Below are 22,450 nucleotides of genomic sequence, written 5' to 3'. Positions count from 1 at the left end.
GCCCACCCAAACCCACAAGCGCTACTGCCCACCCAAACCCACAAGCGCTACTGCCCACCCATGCCCACAAGCGCTACTGCCCACCCATGCCCACATTGCCCCAAAATATGTGGGTCCAGGATTGGCCTTTTCGCCCACCTGAAGACCCAAAAGGACCAAGAAGGAGGACCGACATACTCGACTTCGAGTGTCCGCCGATGATGATGATGATGGTGTGCGTGTGTGTGTGCATGCGTGTTTGTGCATGTGTGTGTGTGCGTGCGTGTGCGTCCGTGTGTGTGCGTGTGTGTTTGTGCGTGCGCACGTGTGTGTGTGCATGTGTGTGTGTGCGTGTGTGTGTGCGTGTGTGTGCATGCGTGTGTGTGCGCGTGTGTGTGTGCGTGTGTGCGTGCGTGCGTGCGTGTGTGTGTGTGTGCGTGTGTGTGTGTGCGTGTGTGTTTGTAAGTAAAGGAGGAAGTGGCCAGCGTGTTTAGGCACACCTGAAGTTTTATTTTGAAATGCTGAGTGATGTTCAGTAATTGACTGCTCTGCTGCTTGTTCTGATGTGTGCTATTGTGTGCGTATCTCTGACCAGCAAGATATTTGCTTTTATTCCAGGACCGTCACACTCTCTTTTCCCTCTCTTTCTCTCTCTGCTATTGTTGATTAAGGTAGATTTTTGACTATTTGTGTTTCATTTTTACTTCTTCAGCTAGAAATTATACTAGCTACTGATAAAAGCCAAAGCTGTTATTATTGGTAGCTGTCTGTCGATGCCTATCAGTTAAATGAGATTATTTTGGCTGACAAATGGACTGGTTTTATCTCAGTGCAGTTCCTGTGCCAAGCCTGTGTAATTAATTGATATAATTACATTCAGTTCCACTTATGATATTTCAGTGATAACCCACAACCCAAACCCCAACATCTCACACGATAATAGCAGATTTTGTAGACTTCTGTGTATAAGTGTGTGTGTGTGTGTTTATGTCTGTGTAAAGGAATAGGGGTAGTGAGGGATAGAGAGAAAGTGGTGTGTGTGTTGGGGGTGGAGGGGTACGTATTTTATTCGGCTGTCCTCAGAAGAAAGAGGGTTGCTTTTAGGTTGCAGAGATGACATCAGCCTACCTCTGTTTTCTCCTCCTTTCTACTGCCCTCTATAGGCAGTCCTTTCATACAGAGAACTCTTTCCTTCCTTCCTCTCTCTCTCTCTCTCTCTCTCTCTCTCTCTCTCTCTCTCTCTCTCTCTCTCTCTCTCTCTATATATATATATATATATATATATATATATATATATATATATATATATTCCAGTCTCTGATCTTATTTATATGAAAACGCGTAAAAAGTGAACTTCCTTGTTAGTTTATTTATGCCATGAATAATGCATCTGCCTCTGACACGGTGGAGCAACTCTGACAGGGACTAAGCTGACGAGAGAAAAGCCGGTGCCCCACAACAAACACGAAAATAATTTTCTCACATGTACATGTGTGGGAATGCTGCACGTTGGCATTGGGCTGGCCAGCGTTAGATGGGGGAGCAGTTTAAATGTCATCACATAGCACTCGACACTCAAGCCGCACATCCTCAGGGCTGACGTGATTTGACCCTGCTCCCTGGAAACCACCTGAGTTTTTGTGGCCTGCCTCCAAAACAAAAGATTCCACTGCGAGCATCGTCACATGGCATCGTGTAGAATAAACAGAATCCTCATGCCGTGGCCACACTGTCTAGAACTGACACAAACCGATGGAGGAGTTTTTTTTCCCCGTTGTATAATTTTAACACTAAAAGCAGAAATAGCTCCAAGGCTCAGATGTGTAGCCATTGTTTCCACACCAGAGGTGTCGAGTGAACATGGTGTGGTCGGGCAGTGGGTGTAGTTGGAATGTGGAGAGAAGCTACTCCAGTCCGGTAGTCTGAGTTCAGTTTGGACAGGCTGCCCAGAGCTGCCGCCACTTCCCTGTCCGGTGGCTGGCTGCAGACTCGGCTGTAATTAATCATTGTGCCAGATGCCAGTGCTTCCCCAGTGAGTACAGGCCCCACACCACTGAGCTCAGTGAGAGAGAGAGAGAGAGAGAGAGAGGAAATGTGTGCGGGGGGGGGGGGGGGGGGGTCATGTATTGTGAGTGAAAGTATTTGTGTGTAGGTGTGTGTGTATGTGTGTATGTGTGTGTGAATGAGATTGTGTGTAAGTGTGTGCCACTATTTTCCCATGTATTTGCCCACGTTCTGTGTCTCGAGTATAAGAAACTTGTTTCACCTCTTTCAACAGTTCCCTTGCCAAACTCCTAAAGTGCCTCTCACAGCTCTTGGGGAAGGACATTTAAGTAATTATGCGGGCTGATTCATCTCACATGGAGAAGTGGGTTGTGTGGGCATGCACATGTGTACTTACAGAGATGCTTTTTTCCTGCTTTTTCCCCTGCTTTCGTTTGCTAACCCACAAGCCATTTTGAGCATGTTTGACACTTGTTTGGCTTGGCCACCAGTTTCGATGGGGAAATTGTTTTCCTTTTATACTCTTTGTAATGTTTTCAATCGGCAGTTATGAACAAAATTGCCAATCATTTTTTATCAAAAATTACATTTTGTGTTGACCCTGGCGAAGCTGTCTTTCCTGCATCACATAATAGCCAATTATCATAATAATAAACTGCAATGTGTTGGACATATTAAATTGTTTGAATAAATAATCCAAAATGAAAAATGAAATCACAGTTCTCACTGTAGCATTCCGTCTGTCCACCGTACTCCAGTGTGGTCTTGCATGCTGTAAGAAGACATTCGGTCTCTCACAGCCTGAAAGACACTACCCGCTGCCCTTAAGCTTTGAACCAGTGGCGTCTACCAATCACGTCTGTCTGTCTGTCCGTCCGTCTGTCTGTCAGTCTCTGCCTCCCCTCATCAGCTCTGCCCGTGTGCCCCCTGAGTGGCAGGTGAGGGGCGGGCGAGTGGCAGGGGAGTGGGCACATTTCAATAAGAGAGCCCATAAAAACAGAGAGAGGGCTATGGAAATGAACAGTGAGAGGCCTGAGCTGCCAGACAGGTAGATGGATAGATCAAAGGGTGTTTCCCCCCTTTCCCCCTCCCTCTCTCTTTCCCTCTCTCTGTCACTCTCTCTCTCTTATTGTTCTCCTGCTTTCGCTTTCCTCCACCTTTTCTTTATATTGGGTCTGATCTCGACACGAATCCTGCTTTTCATCAGGTTGGCGCGTGCGGCTCGCTGGATGATGTGATTGAAGTGATTGTTCAGCTGGGGCTCGCTGAGCTGATCTCACCTCCCTGACTGACTGGTGCTCTCTCTCTCTCTCTCTCTCTCTCTCTCTCTTCCTCTCTCTCTCACTCTCTCTCTCTCACTCTCTCTCTTCCTCTCTCTCTCTCTCTCTCTCTCTCTCTCTCTCTCTCTCTTTCTGTCTCTTTGTCTCTCTCTCTCTTTGCTCAGACTGTCTTTTATTTGGGTTTAATCAGCCAGAGGAGCATGAGAGTGCTCAGGCCACAGAGGGACATCTGGCTCTTTTCCTTTGTTATGTATCAACACGCTGTCCTAACACTGCTCTTTTTTTCTCTCTCTGTCTCCTAGCTGTCCTTCAAGTGTCCATCTCGCTGAGCAAGGTTGAGCTGAGCGTGGGGGAGTCCAAATTCTTCACATGTACAGGTACAGTGACCACGTTTATTGCTACTCCTTTATTCCCCTCATTGACTTCCATATCATGTGGGTGTGCCTAACTACTGAGATTTGAGTTGAGTGATTTTGTCAATCACCCTCGCTCTATAGCCACTCCCGGCGCCGACATGTTGACCATCGTCGCCTAGACGCGTCTGACATCTATTGCAGTCTGCTGGATCAGAGCCAAGTCATTAACGGATGCATTAGTAGTAATTCTTCCACCTAGAGCAGCAGGCTATGCCTTATCATGGTGCATTAACTCACATGAACACTTTAAAGGTTGAAAGGTCTTTAATAAGTTTAAGGACAATATAATAATGGAGAGTAAATTGATTGTGGCCTTTTTTTTCCAGCAGATGTAGTTCACAACAATTTCATTTAGCCCTCTCAGGATGACTGAGGACACGTAGTTGGTTGCAGTAGGGTGGTCCCATAAACACCCGCCCACAACCTCGCACATGCATCACTGCTTATCACTGCTCCGATTCATAAGGTCAATGTGTAGCCTACTCTCCTCCAATTCCAACTCCTCCACCAGCACTGGCAGAGTCCTGCTACATGGACAGATTACCCATGGGCTCCGACTCCCTGAACCCTGGCAGCACGTCTCAGGGCACGTAAAGCTCTCGGCTGGAGGAGCCGGAGGCGCCGAGTCCCCGGCGGCAGCGCCAGGCAGAGGAGAGCGCGCATCCGAGTGGAGATTATGGCGGGTTAAATCAGGTTGGGCTCCAGGCTTTATGTTTTCCACATGGCTGGGCTTCCCCCCAGAGCAGAGCCCTTCCTCCCGCTCCCCACACTCACGCTCAGCCAGGGCAGGTGGGGAACTGACTTGCTGCTATCGCAGAGGAGGAGGAGGACGAAGACGAGGAGGAGGAGGAGGAGGAGGAGAGAGGTCGAGGGAGGAGGTGGAGATGGAGGTGGAGGTGGGGAGGTTGATCCACGCTGACCCCTGCTGGAGCAATGCCAGAGTGCAGAACAGTGCAGCGGTACTTCTCTCTCTCTCTCTCTCTCTCTCTCCCTCTCTTTCTCCCTGCGAGAGCAGCGCTGACGGCTAACACCCTTGAAGCGTGGAGGTCAAACGCCCCCGGAGCCCGGGCAGGCCATGACGGTGGGGTTCGGCACGGATTCTTGTCAGGTGCCGGCAGCTGCATGAAGGGCAGCGAGCAGGCAGGAGAAGCTGATAAAGACCTCTGGCCAACTCCACACTCTTAACAAGTAACAAAGCAAAAAAAACAGATCAAATAAGCTTTATGAAATCATTTTTGTGTGATTTCTGCTGCAGCTATTTTGCACTTTATAATATTAACCATGTGTGTGCATGGTTAATATTTTAAAGTGCAAATTAGCTACAGCAGAAATATTTCCATCCAAAAATAAGCAAGTCTAACCTTTGAATTTCTTTTCAAAATACACCAGATTGATGCATTTGCACGTAAAATATACAACATTTTTTACTGGGGGAACATGCCCCCGGACCCCCTAGGATGACGGCATTGGAGGAACACAGGTTCAGGCCATATTTTAGGTTACAGATGATGAAATTCTGGCTTTGCTGGCTGAAGTGCACGGAGTTGTGCTGAGTGTCCTAAATCTAGTACCTCACAGGAGGGGGGATACAGGGGATTGTACAATACTTCTACTGATTCTTTTGTAGAAACCTGTATTATATATTTGCATGAGGAGGGTATTTTAATAAATTGGTTAGTCAGACATTTGCTAGCCTATATATTACCCACTTGTTTTAAAGCAATTATTATTTGGAAAATTATGAGAAGTGCCCTTTTTTCACTTGAGCCCCTGCCCCCCCAACATCTCTGTGCACGTCCCTGGTAGCAGTGGTTATCTGGTTGTCCGACGTCACGGTCCAACAGCTTTTTCGTCAAAAAATGTGAACTTGCGCAGACAACTGTTTTTTTGGACCTTGTAAACCTTGTCACCATCACCTCTGTTTTAGTGAGGGCAAAACAAAATTGCTTAACTTTAACAGAGTAATTACTGTAGCTGGGCAGCCAGATGGTATAATCAAGGATAACGTCCAGGCTTCTGTGAAAAATAGGATTTTATTAGGTTGAGGCAACAAGTGAGTAGGATGACAATTTTCTTAAAGGCTACCCTGAACAGCGGATTCTTTTTTATTAATAGCGTCTATAGAGAAAAATGAGCGGCTCTGAAACCGCTGGATCCGAAAAGACAATTATCTGCCCATAATTGCATCATCATACAAACAAGCAGACAAGGTACATAGACAAGGTTCCATAAACATACAAGACACACAGGTGCAGAGAGGGGCGGACATGTGCAATGTTGTGGAAGTGAAAGTAGGCGGTTTTGTTGATGATATTCTGATGATGGCTGTTCATCGGAAGCGTTCCTGGCTCCTGGATGCCCACAGATGATAAAACTCTGATCTTGTTCCCTTTGTTCACGAGAGGATTGTCACGCACAGGAGTGCGACCAGTCTGAGAATTTCTGTTTGAAGCCGCTGCAGCCTTCCTTCCTTCTCCCCACAGCCTTGCTGCCTGAGGAACAAGTGCCTTCACATGTCAGCCCCACTGTGTGTCTATGCTGCCTGCTCAGTCAGAGAGCGTCATAAAGCTGCACTGTGCAAGCCACTGAAGCACCATCCACAGGCTGTCTTATTCCATCCCCCAAAGCCAGCGCCACATGACAAATAATGAAGTCCATATATAACGGCGGCTCCATCTGCAACAGTGTTCCCTCTGCACTCCCACAGTGCGTGAAATGTGAAAGGCTGTGCCAGGCAGCACTACAGCAGGGAAGCATATGTGTGTCTGTGGAAAGGGGAGATGTGTTTTTTTTTTTATTGTTTTCATTATTGAAAAGGTTTTATTGGTTCCAGATTAATATTTGATAGGCCCTCTTTACCTTACAGTTACACCCATGTGTCACGGATATGCAGGCAGACCCAAGTGCAGGACTCTTTCAGACCAAGGTTGAAGCAAAAACACTTTAATCTCTAACAAACTCAATGTTACAAACTCACTACGTCCAGACAGACAGGACTACGACAAGGTGAAACAGAGAGACGAACCGACAAAGGACAGAGAAACAGGAGGGTAGAAATACACAGACTAATTAACAGAAAGACAGAGGACTGGACGAGACCAACAAGACATTAACGGGGAACAGGTGTGGAAACAGAAACGGAGGGAAAACTAACAAGACAGGAAGCACAGACCAAATAAGGAGATGGGGCGGAGACAAAGACAGGTGGCAGGCAGGTAAACACAAAGCACATGGGGAACAGGCAAAACTAAACACAGGACACTACACTAAAGCCTGGCAAACTGTAATGATGATGACAATGATGTAGCCTAATGACAAACACCAGAAGTAATAGTGGCAGCAAATGGCTAGTCGCGCGCTCTGTGCCCGACACGGCTCTGTCCAAGAAATTGAAGTAAATGGAACGTGTGTGTGTGTGTGTGTGTGTGTGTGTGTGTTAGTTAGTGCGTATGTGTGTGTTAGTTAGTGCGTGTGCGTGTGTGCGTGCGTGCGTGCGTGCGTGCGTGCGTGCGTGCGTGCGTGCGTGCGTGCGTGCGTGCGTGCATCCTTGCTCAGCTCAGCAGCCACTCATCCATCTGAGAGCATGTGTAGTCCAGTGTGACAGGCTGCTGAAGCAGAGCCTCTCCACCGAGTGATCAGTCTGCTGCATGGCCTCACTCTTAATGCTCTTCACCTCTCACAACATGGTCTGTGTCACAAGCAAGACATCATGGAACGGGGATTTAGAGCAAGTGTGTGTGTATGTGTGTGCGTGTGCGTGTACGTGTGTGTGTGTGTGTGTGTGTGAGAGAGAGAGAGAGAGAGAGAGAGGATGAGATAGGAAATCTTAAATGCCCCCTACTTCCATCTACCCCATGGTTGACCCCCCTGCCGTGGCACCACACAGCGCCTCCCTGTGGTCATTTCGGATCAGGGCCCCCATGTCCTCTCCATGGCCCTCGGCATCCCAGCCCTCTCCCCGCTGGGCATCCACCGCTGCCCATCCCCTGATAAACCCCTGCCTGCTCCCCCAGCTAGCCCAGCAGCCAGCAGCTCATCTGGGCTCACGTTGGATCCAGATCGGCCTCTCTGTCCAGACCTCCAGTTGCCCTGAGTGTCCCCTGCAGCGCTGTGAGACCAGGCTCACACACGGGTAGATGCTGAGGGAAGGTGTCGTGGGGGAGGTGGGGTGGTTAGTTGCCATGTGCTGATGACCCCCCAGCCAAGGAGGATTTATGAGGGCCAGCACCTGGAGACCAAGTGTGGCACCCTGCCCTTTCCGCAGTCCCTGGTGTTCTCCCTTTTGTCCTTGGGTGTCCCTAAAGTAAATTTCTTTCTTTTTAACCCCCCCCCTCTCTCTCTCTCTCTCTCTTTCTCTCTCACTCTCTCCTTCTCAGCCATCGGAGAGCCAATCAGCCTGGACTGGTACAACCCGCAGGGCGAGCGCATGGTGCCATCACAGCGAGTGGCACTGCACACGGAGGGCGTGCGCTCCAGGCTCACACTCTACAATGCCAACATCGAGGATGCGGGCATCTACCGCTGCCAGGCCACCGATGCGCAGGGACTAACACAGGAGGCCACCGTGGTGCTGGAGATTTACCGTGAGCATCTTCCCTTCTCTCCTCACACACACACACACACACACACACACACACACACACACACAGGTTTTGCAGGCATGCTGGCAAAACCTGCGGCACATGTGTGAGTGAGCAGCCTCTGAATGTGTGTGTGTGTGTGTGTGTGTGTGTGTGTGTGTGTGTGTGTGTTTGTGTGTGTGTGTGTGTGTGTGTGTGTGTGTGTGTGTGTGTGTGCTTCCGTGTTTGTTTTGTGGATGTACAACATCCATACAGTACATTTTAAATGCATACATGCGTATGTGCTTTGAATATGCATGTCTCTACATGTGTCCTCATGGTGTGTGTGTGTGTGTCTGTGTGTGTGTGTTTGAGCTTGCAGTGCTTTCATTGTGGTTGCAGCAGATTTCTTCACCCCCTGGAGTGTCTTTGCCTTTTCTAACCTGCTGCTTCATTTGGGCAGAATGTGTATAGTGCTTCAGGGGATACATGGCTTCCTGGGGTGCCTGACTCAGAGTGCTCCCTGTTCAACACACACACACACACACACACACACACACACACACACACACACACCCTCATTCTCATGTGTGCCCATCCCCCACACTCACACATTCCTGTTCAAACGGCTGTGAAGAGGGCTCCACCTGTCAGTAGCTGGGCTTGTTTAACATTAAATCAGAGGTAAGCAGGCAGAGAGCGTTTCTCGGAGAGCACGAGGAGAAGCCCCTGCATGCAGCATCCCTGACTGCCTCTCGCTGCGCCAACACCGCCGCCTCCACCACCTCCACCACCTCCACCGCCTCCACCGCCTCCACCACCTCCACCACCTCCACCGCCTCCACCACCTCCGCCACGCGTGTCTGAGGGTCCTGTCTTTATGATGCGCTGTAAAGGAGGCGAGCAGATGCTCTGCCAGGAGACAGCGCTCGCTAGGGGAGATTCTGCTGCTGTAGACACTTCTCGGCGTGATGCCTCGCTCTCGAGAAAGAGAAAAAGCTTGTATGTGCTACTACGCAGACGCTACACGGTTGCTATAAACAAGGTTATATGTGTGCTGGCTGACACTTCTGACATTGATTAGTCATCTCGCTAAGGATTGTAGCCTCATAACAACAACATTTTATTCATATTGGCCCATCAGTCTTTGTTTACTACACACACTTCATGTCTTTTAGTGATGGTAAGCCATTGTAATGTAACATGAAGTGGTGACCTATATAGCAAGCCCACATTTATCTTCCCCGCACCAACTGTCCGTTTCTGAATCTGAATCCATTTTGGGATGATACAGCGGATGTGAATCTGAATGGGTGAAAAGTGCCACTGATTAGTTGTTGGTCAAATAGACCTAGATGAATTCTGGCCCAACAAAAAGAACATGAAATGACGTTATCAAGCAGCATCGGGCTGCCACTTCAATCCCAAGACCCATTTAGCTGTTCAGTTGAGGAACATTATGCATGTAAAGCCTACTAACAACATCACTCTCCAGCTGTCTGCCTGATGAAAGGGCTGTTATCCCCAGAGTGAATGGCGGTTGTTATTTTCCATGTGAACAGATGACATCCAGGGGGTTGCAGGCAGACCAAGAGAGAGAGAGACAGAGAGAGAGAATTACATTTAGAGAGAGAGAGAGAGAGAGATAGAGAGAGAAAAGCACAACAAATTGGGAAACGGGATGTGCTCCCTTCAAGGATGTTTGACAATTTTGTTGATGAAAACCTGAATGTAATTCTCTCAACAAGCCAACAGCCTGTGGCACATGAGGAAAATAGGGAGGATTTGATGGAGGAGGAGGGGGGCAATGGCAAAGAGAGTTTGAAGAGAGGATGAGAAGAGTGAGATCGAGAACGAGAGAGGAAAAGACAGCGACATTATCTAGATGGGGATTATGCCCGTAGGATTCACTTGTGACATGAGATTGCATAGGCGGGGAGTCTATTGTCTGGCTTTGTGCCTCTCGCGGCTTGAGCTAATAGCAATGAGTTAGAGTGTCGTGTGAGCTGACACATGCAGAGACCAAATCAGAGGAAAGGTGTACGGATGGAAGGCAGAGCAGAGGAGAGAGACAAGAGAAAGACACTCAGTCCCATTATAAAGGACAGGGGGAGAATTGGATTAAAAGATGTTAAGGAAGACAGCACGAGTGGAAGGAGGAGGGTTTGGAAGGAAAGATGGGGGGTAAGGAAAGGAAATTCATCCCCTGTACAGGGAGTCCAGACCAATCCAATAGATGATGGCAGGAAGATGCGGTTCAAATGATTGGACATTAATGATCCCAATGAAAGGCATCCTCTTTTCATGCATGCGCTATTGCATCATATCAGCTGGCTAATGATGATATCCAAACCGCTCGCCGGACATCAGCCCGGGATGCTGACAGCAGAAATGTGCATCCTGACGGGGTTTTTTCTCTCTCTCTCCAGTCTGCTCTCTCGTTCCTGGCTGCCAAGCCCGCTCCGTCTCTCCCCCACCGGTGGATATCAAATGCGAGCGTCAGGGGCCAGGCGGTCTGTTTGTTTATGCCGTGTAATAAGCAATGCTGCACAGAGCCGAGAGTTAAGTCCAAGCAGACGTGGCTCGCTAATCAATACTCAAAGGAGGGGGAAACAGATGAAGGGGAGATTGGAGCGTCTGGCTCGTTTGAAGATGCTTCCCTATTTCTGTAGAGAGAGAGAGAGAGCGAGAGAGAGAGAGCGAGAGAGAGAGAGAGAGAGAGAGAGAGAGAGAGAGAGAGACAGACAGAGTGAAGGAGAGCGAGAGAAAGAGGAATGGAGAGAGAGGCCGTTTATGATGGCTTCCCACACACACAAATAGAATCATTTATAATGTCTTAACATTAAACATGTTACAGACTGTTTGATTACAGATAAGGAGTTATTTATTAATTTTGTTTTGTGTGCATGTTTTTTTTTTACTTTGCTTTGTTTTGTTTGCTGAGTTTAGTTGAACTGATTGATGTCACAGCAGAGGGAGGAGAGTGAGACTCCTCAAAGAGAGGCTTCGTTTCTCAGGGACACATTGGATTGGAATTGATGAAGAGGCACGTTGCTGTTGGAGAATTGGCAGTTTCGTTTAACCTCATTGTTTGGAATGAGAATTTTCGGAAGTCTTCTCTTCACACTGCACATAAACACACATGAAAGTGAAAGAAAACGAATCATTCTCTCGAACTCTGTCTGCCACTCGAACTCTGTCAGTAAACTACTGTTTGTAACTCTAACTCTGTGTGATGCCACCGTGTCCTCCTGTGTCCCACAGAGAAGCTGACGTTCCGCGAGGTGAAGTCGCCGCAGGAGTTCCGGCAGGGCTCAGTGGCCGAGGTGGTCTGTGACGTCACCAGCTCCCCCGTGCCGGTTGTGGCCTGGTTCTACAACAACATGGAGATCATGCCAGAAAATCTCAGTGAGTCTCCTTCCCTAATTCTCCCCACTTCTTCCATATTCAAAGCAGTCTTCTCTTCAAAACACAGTCAGTCTTCTTCCAAAATCGGCCCAGTTCTCCCATACTGAAATGAGTTATGATAGCATATTTTTACTACCATATTTCTCTGGAGACTCAGTCAGGACGATGGAATATCAGGATACAGGCTTTTATTCTTTTCAGTGAGGGTCCAGTGCCCCTCAAGGGAGATAGGTACATGCTTGTGTCACCCCAGCAAGGGTTTCACCAGTATTCTCTGACTATGCAAAACAAATCTTAACTTTAAGTAAGTTACAAACAAAGAGAAGGAGTGACCTCTAGTATGAATATGCAATATAAAGGTGTGGTGTGTGGGGATGTGGTCTCTTGTTGTTGTGTCATCAGGCCTTTCAATTCTTTTTACTAATGTATGTCCTTTTTGCTTTTATTTTTGTAAATGACATTGGATAGCCCGCATGCATGTACAGTAATGTGCTTTGTGATGAATGAATATCTAGTTCTCCCATACTAAAATCACAGTGAGTCTTCGCCCAGTACCAGCCCAGTTCTCCCATATTGGCAGTCACAGTAGGGCACAGAGGACACACGCTACACACTATTTTTGTTTAGTGGGGTGTTTTTCACAGAGGACATTGTTGCGAAACGGCATATCAGTATGCTATCCAGCCGTGTACCAGGGACAGGATATTTTGCATTCTGGAGTGTTTTGATGTCAGCAAGCACAATAGCAATTAATTAACATAAAAACAATATTTTAATTATGTTTTTAATGACACTGCCTAAACACATTTTAAGTTAAAAGTGTATGCTTGCACTTAAAATAACTACAGAATTTACATAATAGTGGTTGACACTACCTTCTCGTATACATGCCCAGTGAGAATATGACAAAGTCCAACAATCTCCCTGAACACGTTGGCTTTCCAACTTGACAGCAACGCTGCAGATTCATATATTTTCATGTTAGGCCAGGATTTGAGCTAGTGCTACCTGCCAAGATATCTTTCTCCTCTCCCATGGCGGACATAGGGATATGAATTTCAAACTAAATCCAACTTATTCTTATTCTTGTTGTTTTTGTCATTTTATGTATAATTGTTATTTCTTCCAAAAACATGCCTCCCACTCATGGCACTCTCTGTGGCTCAGCTGTATAAATAGCTCTGTTGAGGCGGGATTGAAGTGCTAATGAGAGGTCTCTCCCCCTCTCCCTCTCTCTCTCTCTCTCTCTCTCTCTCTCTCTCTCTCTCTCTCTCTCTCTCGCTCTCTCTCTCTCTCTCTCTCCCTCTCTCCTTCGCCCCCTCCTTCCTCGCTCACCACAGAGTTTCAGGTCCTGCCCAACAACAACCTCCAGGTCCAGCAGGTGACCAAAGCTGATGAAGGCGTATACCGCTGTGAGGCACGCGTGGAGGCCAGAGGCGAGATCGACTTCAGAGACATCATCGTGGTGGTGAACGGTGAGTTTGTGTGGGTGAGTTTGTGTGTGTGGATGGGGATGTGTGTCTGTGTGTGTGTGTGTGCGTGTGTGTGTGAATGTGTGTGGATGGGGATGTGTGTGTGCGTGTGTGTGTGAATGTGTGTGGATGGGAATGTACGTCTGTGTGTGTGTGCGTGTGTGTGTGAATGTGTGTGGATGGGGATGTGTGTCTGTGTGTGTGTGTGTGTGTGTGTGTGTCTGTCTGTTTGTTTGTGTGTCTGTCTGTCTGTCTGTCTGTCTGTCTGTCTGTCTGTCTGTCTGTCTATGTGTATGTGTATGTGTACTGTATGTGTATGTGTATGTGTATGTGTATGTGTATGTGTATGTGTATGTGTATGTGTGTCTGTCTGTCTGTCTGTGTGTCTGTCTGTGTATGTGTATGTGTATGTGTGTGTGTGTGTGTGCGTGTGTGTGTGGATAACACAGCTCAGGGACTCTGCCGCATAGAGGTGGCCAGACACAATAGCTCTCCAGATGTGCTGCCGCCCACTGTAACTCTTCCACTACAACCTCCTCTTAACTTTGGGGAGTGTGTTACCCAATGCAGCAAAACTGCCACATTCATTGGTCCAGGGCAGCAATAACCCCCTCACTATCTTGAGATATGGGCCTCATTATTTTTTAATAACCAAAAAGGGACCCGTGAAGTCATTCCTGTTGCTGCTTTTTGAAATTAGTCTTCCAATCAGTGACTAATTAACAGCCAAACGAGAGAACTCCCAGCCTAATCGCTTTCCTTGCACTGAGTGCTGAGCACTGTCAAAAAAAAAACCCCTGTGTCGGACGCTCGCGATGCAGAGTGTCTTTCTCCTGGCACAAGGGACCACAACGCCGCAGGGAGACATTATTGAGATGGAGGAGCGCCTCGGACAATGGCCTCCCCCGGAGCGGCGTGGCATGGCGTGGTGTGCTCGTGCGGTCGGTTCCATATCGCTGCTCTTATCTGCCACCTGCGGTTCTCACCGCGCTTAATTGAATCAATAACCGCCGGAATCCAGCGGCTCGGAAGCAGTCGCTGCTCACGCGGGCCGAGCGGCAATCAGCGCCGTTATCCGAGCCACTTTGGCCTGGAATTAGCACCATAACTCAGTCATTATCTGCTCTTGTTAAAGTGTCGAGGGGGAAACGGCCGCCGTGACCTTTTAATGTGATGTGTGGAGCTGCGGGGTGAGGGCATGAGAGAGTGGGATGTGGAGGGGGATCAGTGGCGCTCGGTGCAGCCACCACCACGCCACTACGTCTTGCCTCCGCACCCATCGCGTTCTCGTCCAACACAATGGAGGCAAACACGGAGGCCAGTCACTTTAGTTTACCACTTAAATCTCTCCAGCTGATCCAATAAGCCCGCTCAATGAGGCGAAGCTGATAATCCTGCCGACATGACAACACACATCAAGGGCTGGAATAAAACAAACTGCTCTTCGCTGCCCTCCTGGCCTTCTCTCTTTCTCTTTCTCTCTCTCTCTCTCTCTCATGCATCCCTCTCTCACACACCCTCTTTCTCAAATTCTTCTTGTTCTACCCTCTCCCTTGCTCTCTCTCTCTCTCCTGCCTTTCTCTCCCGTAACCAATTTATGTCTCCAGTTTGGGCACACTCTAGTCTGACCACCCAGTGAAAGCCACACTGCCTTTTACAACACTGTAGTGCTGTTGCTTCAGTCTTCATCTAGTTTAGGGTGCAGTCTTTAGAATACCAGAAGTATATTCACTGCTAGACCAGATCCACACATAATATATTGACACACACAGTATACAACACACACACATGCATGTGTTACAACACGTGTTGCATTGTGCTGTGCTGTGCTGTGCTGTGCTGTGCTGTGCTGTGCGTTGTGCTGTGCGTTGCGTTGCGTTGCGCTGCGCTGCACTGCGTTGCGTTGCGTTGCGTTGCGTTGCGTTGCGTTGCGTTGCGTTGCGTTGCGTTGTGTTGTGTTGCTTGTGTTGTGTTGCTTGTGAGTGTGTCTGCTGAATCTCAAGGTCCCTCTCCTGGTGCAGATCTTTGTCAGATGGCGGGATCTCAGGGTTTGATGTCTTTATGCCCTGTATTGTCTCGTATTAGCAGTGCTGTTCCATTTGGCCCAACTCATCTGGGAATGGGCTGAATTAGATTACAGGCCCTGGAAAATGGGCATCGATTGGCAAGGAAGTCAATGATAATCTTGTTGGAGCCGTTTCAGTGCGCCACTGGCTAGTACCATGTCGGTGTTTTATTCATGGTTCTGAGCTTCACGTATTTCCTCTGTGTTTCTATGAAGTGTGTGTGTGCATGTGTGGTTGTGTGTGTGTATGTGTGTGTGCGGGTGTGTGTGTGAGCGTGTGTGTGCATGTGTGTTTGTGTGTGTGTACGTGTGTGTGCATGTGCGTGTGTGTGAGCGTGTGTGCTCGTGTGTGTGTGTGTGACCGTATGTGTGTGTGTTTGTGTGTGTGTGTGCGTGTACATGTGCGTGTATGCGTGCGTGCGTGTGTGTGTGTGTGTGTGTGTGTGTGTGTTCATGGACTCACTCTACCATTCCCTATGGCATTGTCCCCCTTCCTCAGAGACCCTCTAGTGAAGGTCACTCCAAGCCTTGCCCTGCCCTAGACCCCCACACAGTGCTGAGCTCAGTCCCAGTACTTGGGCTGCTGCAGAGAGGAGAGGAGGGTAGGAGAGCAGAGCAGAGAGGAGAGGAGGGTAGGAGAGGAGAGGAGGGTAGAGGAGAGGAAGGTAGGGGTGAAGAGCAGAGAGGAGAGGAAGGTAGGTGTGAAGAGCAGAGAGGAGAGGAGAGAAGGGTAGGGGAGAAGAGCAGAGAGGAAAGAAAACAAAAGGAGAGGAGGGTAGATGAGAAGAGCAGAGAGGAGAGGAAAGGAAAGGAGAGGAGGGTAGATGAGAAGAGCAGAGAGGAGAGGAAAGGAAAGGAGAGGAGGGTAGATGAGAAGAGCAGAGAGGAGAGGAGAGGAGAGGAAAGGAAAGGAGAGGAGGGTAGATGAGAAGAGCAGAGAGGAGAGGAGAGGAGAGGAAAGGAAAGGAGAGGAGGGTAGATGAGAAGAGCAGAGAGGAGAGGAGAGGAGAGGAAAGGAAAGGAGAGGAGGATAGATGAGAAGAGCAGAGAGGAGAGGAGAGGAGAGAGATGTGGGGAGCTCCAGCTCCGGCTTTGTCTCCACGCTGCCCCAGGAACTCATTAGGAGGGAGATGAGTCATCATCTCTACTCCAATGTGTAGTGTAGTGTAGTGGTAAAGCTGTGATCATGCTGGTACAGCTGGTCTGAAACACACACACACACACACACACACACACAAATGCAACACAGTACAGTACAGAGCACATGCACTCATGCTCCCATACACACACACACACATATACACACACATGCACAGTACAGTACACAGTGCACACACACACACACACACACACACACACACACACACACACACACACACACACGCACAGGGCACAGGCAGGCGATATTTCACTGCATCTTAAGATGCTGCAGTTACACCTGAGCATGCACCGAGCATAACTGCTCTCTCAGGCAGCGTCGCAGTCACACCGAGTAATAAAGTGCTTTTGGGAAAAAACTAATGAGCAGCTAATTAGAGCCGGACTGTCAGCGATTTGGGTCCAGTTGTAATGAATGGCCCATAATGTGTGCTTCTCTGGACAAACACGGCTCACATTTATGATGTGCAATAGGGAGTGAGAGCAAAGTGTTAGTTGTTCTAATATACTGCCAAGTCAGGCTTAAAGTGACCATGAATAAAACATCCCCTTAATTTAATCTTTTTAGCCAAGCGCACGCTCCATTAAATAGTGTTATGTCTGTAAAGTGGACATAACTCAGAATGATGCCTCGAGGTGGAGGCCTCTTGGGCCACTGTGGCACGCAGAAAAAAGAGACATTACTGTACAGAGACGTTAGGGTCTCATTTTCAAAAGAACTGAGACAGGCTTTAGTAGTTAGGAAAATTCCTAAGCTACGATTCCAGTCAAATACCTCATGTTCGCCTTATTCATATTTTAAGTGTGGTCATTCATTAAACATGTGTTTGGGTTTTTGGTACATGCATGGATTATAACTCAATGTTTAGTGAATTGATGCAATGGGTCAATCTGACTTTGTGGTCTCAGTTGACTTCTGGGTGGAAGAAAAGTCAGAGAGTCTGGTATCCAGGCTACAGTAGTATGACAAATCCGGCAATTACCGATGTGAGCACTTATGTGCAATGATGGAATAATGCAATGTTATCAATAGTACTAATAACTGACATGACAGGTGTCATAAAGTTAGATGTCATGGCATGAAGCTGCCATAGTATTATAAAACTGTCAGAGTTGTTTTGAATATGAGCCATTACAGTAAATAGACACCTTGAAGCTTGTAATGGAATGCTTTGACAGTGTATGTCATGTTCACTGAGACACCTGAGGGTTTATAGAGGGTTCATATGAAGTACAAGCAACAGCAATGGCTTATTCTTAGATATAGAACTGCCTTATGCCTGTGAGTCTTCTCATACCCCCCTGACCCCACTCCACCCTTCATGTGGATCTAGCCATCCATGAGCTTCTTTTTTCTTTCCTCTCACTAATCATTCTTTCCTCTCACTAATCATCATTCACTCTTTCTTACAAAACCATTTATGGGCATCTTGCATGCAACACAGGCTTTCTTTATCTTGAATATCACGTTCCATTACTCAGAAAATATGCTCCATTAAAATGCCATTTACATTTTCCAGGAAGTTGTTACAAACGTTACACAAACCTGTCCCAGTCCTTTATCACAACTGACATCTCTAACTTACCCACAAAGGCAGGCAAGTGGCCTCACTGGAATGGAGCCCACACCAAAGCCATGCTTCATTTAGCGGTGGAGCCATTAAGCAGCAGTGCAGTTGTCCCGCATTCAGATTCTAGATAACCGCTCGTCAGTATGTCGTCTGGGCTTCTCTGAAGTCATTGTTACGTGGCAACACAAAGCTCTGTTACGCGGCAACACAAAGCTCTGTTACACGGCCACACAAAGCTCTGTTACTCGGCAACACAAAGCTCTGTTACGCGGCAACACAAAGCTCTGTTACGCGGCAACACAAAGCTCTGTTACGCGGCAACACAAAGCTCTGTTACGCGGCAACACAAAGCTCTGTTACGCGGCAACACAAAGCTCTGTTACGCGGCAACACAAAGCTCTGTTACGCGGCAACACAAAGCTCTGTTACGCGGCAACACAAAGCTCTGCGTCCTCTGAGGTCTGACCTCTGCTAGAAATAGACCTTGCTGGGCCGCACACAAATCTAATATAGATGCCTGCTCACTGGTGCGCACCAAGCTGTTTGTGTAGAGTGTGAAACCAGTGTTGGTGTTTACTTATTGGAGGATATACTAGCTAAGATATTTGTTTGTGTGTGTTTTTTTTTTTAAAGTCAGTCAGTAATTACAGTCTGAAGTCAGAGGCAATATCATAGACAATCTAAGCAGTAACTTACATCAGTGTTAATGCACTGAAGTAAAAGTAAAAGTAAAACTAAACACACACACAGGTGCACAGGCATACCCCCCCCCCCCCCCACACACACACACACACACACATACAAACACACACACACACACACACGCACACACACACATATATTTGCAAGTCTTGGATAAATCATGTGCACAGGTAGAGTTGAGGTTGTTTTTAGTCCTTTCTTTTTTAGAGTTGGTTCCCACTGGTTAAACCCGTTAGCTTAGGCAAGACATGAAGGCTGTCTAAATCTAAGAAACAAACTCTAATGATTTGATGATTCTCTGATATTATGTGGTTAATGATCTGTCTATGTGTGTGTGGTATGTCTCTGTGTGTGTCTCTGCAGTGCCTCCAGTGCTGTCTGTGCCCCAGCAGTCCTTCAACGCCACAGCTGACTACCTGGAGTCGGTCACCCTCACCTGTCGCGCCTACGGCTCCCCTGAACCGGATGTCACCTGGTACAGGTATGGCCACTGCACACACACACATACTCACTAACACACACACACACACACACACACACACACACACACACACACACACACACACACACTGTGAAATGAAATTGCTCTGACTGATACATCTGATTATCTTCCCAAGCACTTAACATGCAAAAACACACCCATAGAATGGGCTACCCTTCTGTTTACATATATATAAATTATAAATATATTTGGATTATTTGAATATAATAGCAGTTCAAATATTTGTTATAGTGATATGAGTTGCAGTCCAAAGGTTAAGCACACAGGAGATATTGTTCTCCCTCTGAGCCACATCAAATGAAATAATAGCAGAAGCAGCGCCTCCATAATTTGCTGTGCTTTAAGAAATCAGGGTGACAGAGGTTGAAGTGTGGAGCAGAGGGATCGGGGCCAGAGATGACGCCCCTTGGCTGTAAAATCAGCCATTTTGATTTGGGTGCTAATGTAGGGGGCCGCGACTGACAGCGGTCAATGTGTTGATTACAGGCTCTCAATCAGAGTAATTACCCCCAGTGCGATGGGAGTGACAGCCTGATGAAACGGATGCGGGTGGGTGGGAGTGAGAGATGGAAAGAGAGAGAGAGTTTACACGCGCTGACCTTTTACGAATGCACTCAATGAAGGGTGTCGCTACACAACAGAGAGAGAGAGGGAAAAACAGAGGGAACAGAAGAGGAAGAGGGGGGGGGGGGGGCAAGCAAAGCAAGTTGCTGTTTATGGCAGTGTGGCACTGATCAGCACAGCTTTTTCTCTCCTTCTTGTTGTCTTTATAAGCCTTTGCTTTAGGTATTTGGCCAGTGTGCAAAGAACATATGATATCATGTTTCTCAAATATTTTCTGAGCCATTGTAGAGAAACAGTTACATATTCAATCATCTGTTTCATGAGCACGAGTGCTGAAGAGCAGGATGGATGGCACGGGCCGCGTGGCCCTACGACTTCTCCATGATTAGTCCACATGCCTGCCGCGGACTAAATCTCCAACCTCTGAACCTCTCAAAAAACTCAAACAAGTGATTGAAGTGGCCATACAGAGGGTCCTGCCCACCCCCCAAAAAAGTCCTAGTGGCTGGGCTCTGCATGTGGCCCTTGTGGCTGTTGACCCCTCCGCTCCAAACGGACCACTTTAATGGAGATCACTCCACGAGGCCCTCCACAGCAGCTGCACCTCCCCCTGGCCTCTCAGCCAATCTCCCCTGAAAGCCCGGGAGCCGGACAATGAGCTGCACTCGAATGGCTGCAGGTTCAGAGAGGCCGGGCGAAAACTCGCTCGGAATATTTTGAACTCCAACTTTGCAAAAGTTTTCTTTTATGTAATTTGGCTAGATGTGTAACCAGTTATAGATTTACTCCTGGCTGTGAAAAGACTTCCATTTGGCATAGCGCAGGGCTGCCCTGGAAAATGCAGATAACAAATTGCAGTACAATAAAAGCGTCATTTATTTTGCGATTGCTCATAGGCAGCCAACTCCCCAGACAGTGAAAGGTACATAGTTGGAATGTCAAGCAAGGTGCAACGTCTCAACATGTATAGCCTATGTGACACATTGGATTTAAGGAGGTTTTTCTCAGTGCGCTATTGCCTAGTGGCGAATAGTTCAGAATGACATGTCTAAGTGCTTTGTGGCTTGTGTGTGTGTTTGGCGTGTGGGTCTGTGTGTCTGTGCGCTGAATCCTCCTGGGATTTTTTTTTAGTTTCTTCTTATTTTCTGTGCATCCATCAATTTCTTCTCTCAGATATTTCTCATTTCCTCTTCTCTCTTTCTGTGACCTGAATTATGGTCCAAAACTCCCACTGCAATTTCACTGTTTTAAGCCTGCATTCCCAACCAGCCCACTTATCATAGTGTACAATACAAATAAAAGAAGCCCTCTACAAAAGAAGCCCTCTAGAAATCTCTACATCATTTCAAAACTATAAAAATGCACAATGCAGTCATGTTGTTGCTGTAATAACTATGTTCTGTGTGTACATTAGTACAGTGTATGGTACAGTATGGGTCTTTTATATGTTTTATTGGGGTGCTCATTTATTTCTTCTATCCAAATGTGACGGCTAAGAGCAATGAATCTGTGTTTGTGATGGTAAGTATCATATTTCCTCAATAACTCAATAAGACAGGAACTCAATAAGACAGATTGATTAAATAAATAAATAAATAGCTATGAACAAATAAATAAAGCTATGAACACAGAGCAACCTACCTCTATCCTCAGTGCTGCTGACAACACCATACCACAGTATCCACCTGGCACAGTTTGTGATGTGCCTAGCATGTCTGGACCGGAATGTCAAGATGTAATCTTGTGTGAAATGAAACTTGTGGTGAACTTTAGTGTCACTATTTCATGTCATATCAGAACTAAATCTTGGAAGTGTGAGTTTTGCATGGTAGGTGTTATGAATCAGCATTTTGTTTGGCACAAAAAAACAATGCTGCTTGCAAAAGTCTTGATTTTTTCTTAGAAATAAATCAACTTGGCTGAATCATTTCGGATCTCCAGATCTTCTTTTAAGATTAAAAGACTAGTAGTATTTTAAGATCTTAAGTAAAGATAAGACATATGAGACAACATTTGGCAAATGATGTTAAATTGAGCTAAGTTCCCTCTGTGGATGCTTGTGTGTGCAGGAAAGGGGTGGAACTGCAAGAATCCGAGCAGTACGCCATCCGAGCCCGCGGCACGAGTCTGACCATCCGGAACATCCGGAAGGTCGACGGAGGCCCCTACAAGTGTAAGGCCTCCAACAAAGCTGGGGAGGTAGACCGGGAGCTGTTCCTGAAAGTCTTCGGTGAGAAAGCCCATTTTCATTGATATGAAAAAGCACAACGCCTGTGTGTGTGTGTGTGTGTGTGTGTGTGTGTGGTACATGAAGATATTCCAGTAGAATGAATTCACGTCTCAGATTGATTCCAGCAGCATATCTACGCCAGCTGAAGTATTAATATCACAGGATATTAAAAGCGTTATGACTATGTCTGGACTCAGTAATATGACCTGAAATGGAATGGCTGAATGATCGGTTTCTCAAAGGACTAACTTCAACAGACAGGTGCTGTTTATAACCAGAATCATCATCTTATAAATGTGCAATGAAAGGCAAGGAGTGTGGCCGGTCATTTCACATATCCGTCAACAGGATTTTTCTTCTGAGTGACCATACAGAGACACCTCAATAAACTGACTGAAACCATTCTGTATCTCAGAACATGCTCAGACAGGCAAATATCCTGTCAATCCACCAGCCATGGCCAGCTCCTCGCTCCACACACACACACACACACACACACACACACACACACACACAGACACAGACAAAGCGTAAGTGTGG

At 47.2% G+C, this 22,450-nt stretch overlaps 1 protein-coding gene across 4 annotated transcripts in view; it reads left to right on the top strand.

Annotated features, from left to right (window-relative positions):
* Positions 1-22,450, top strand: part of ncam2 (neural cell adhesion molecule 2) — a 152,806-nt gene that overhangs the window by 93,699 nt on the left and 36,657 nt on the right. For all 4 annotated transcript variants that reach the window (XM_042084236.1, XM_042084235.1, XM_042084237.1 and 1 more), the window contains exons 2-7: positions 3,566-3,640; positions 8,056-8,262; positions 11,503-11,646; positions 12,987-13,121; positions 18,978-19,095; positions 21,750-21,910. In XM_042084236.1, the coding sequence (XP_041940170.1) occupies positions 3,566-3,640; positions 8,056-8,262; positions 11,503-11,646; positions 12,987-13,121; positions 18,978-19,095; positions 21,750-21,910 (840 nt within the window). The remainder of the gene's footprint in view (positions 1-3,565; positions 3,641-8,055; positions 8,263-11,502; positions 11,647-12,986; positions 13,122-18,977; positions 19,096-21,749; positions 21,911-22,450) is intronic.

This window comes from Alosa sapidissima, chromosome 2, assembly GCF_018492685.1.
Source record: "Alosa sapidissima isolate fAloSap1 chromosome 2, fAloSap1.pri, whole genome shotgun sequence".
Lineage (NCBI taxonomy): Eukaryota > Metazoa > Chordata > Actinopteri > Clupeiformes > Clupeidae > Alosa > Alosa sapidissima.
The sequence above is the reverse complement of the archived record's forward strand: the minus strand, read 5'-3'. Positions and strand labels throughout refer to the sequence as shown.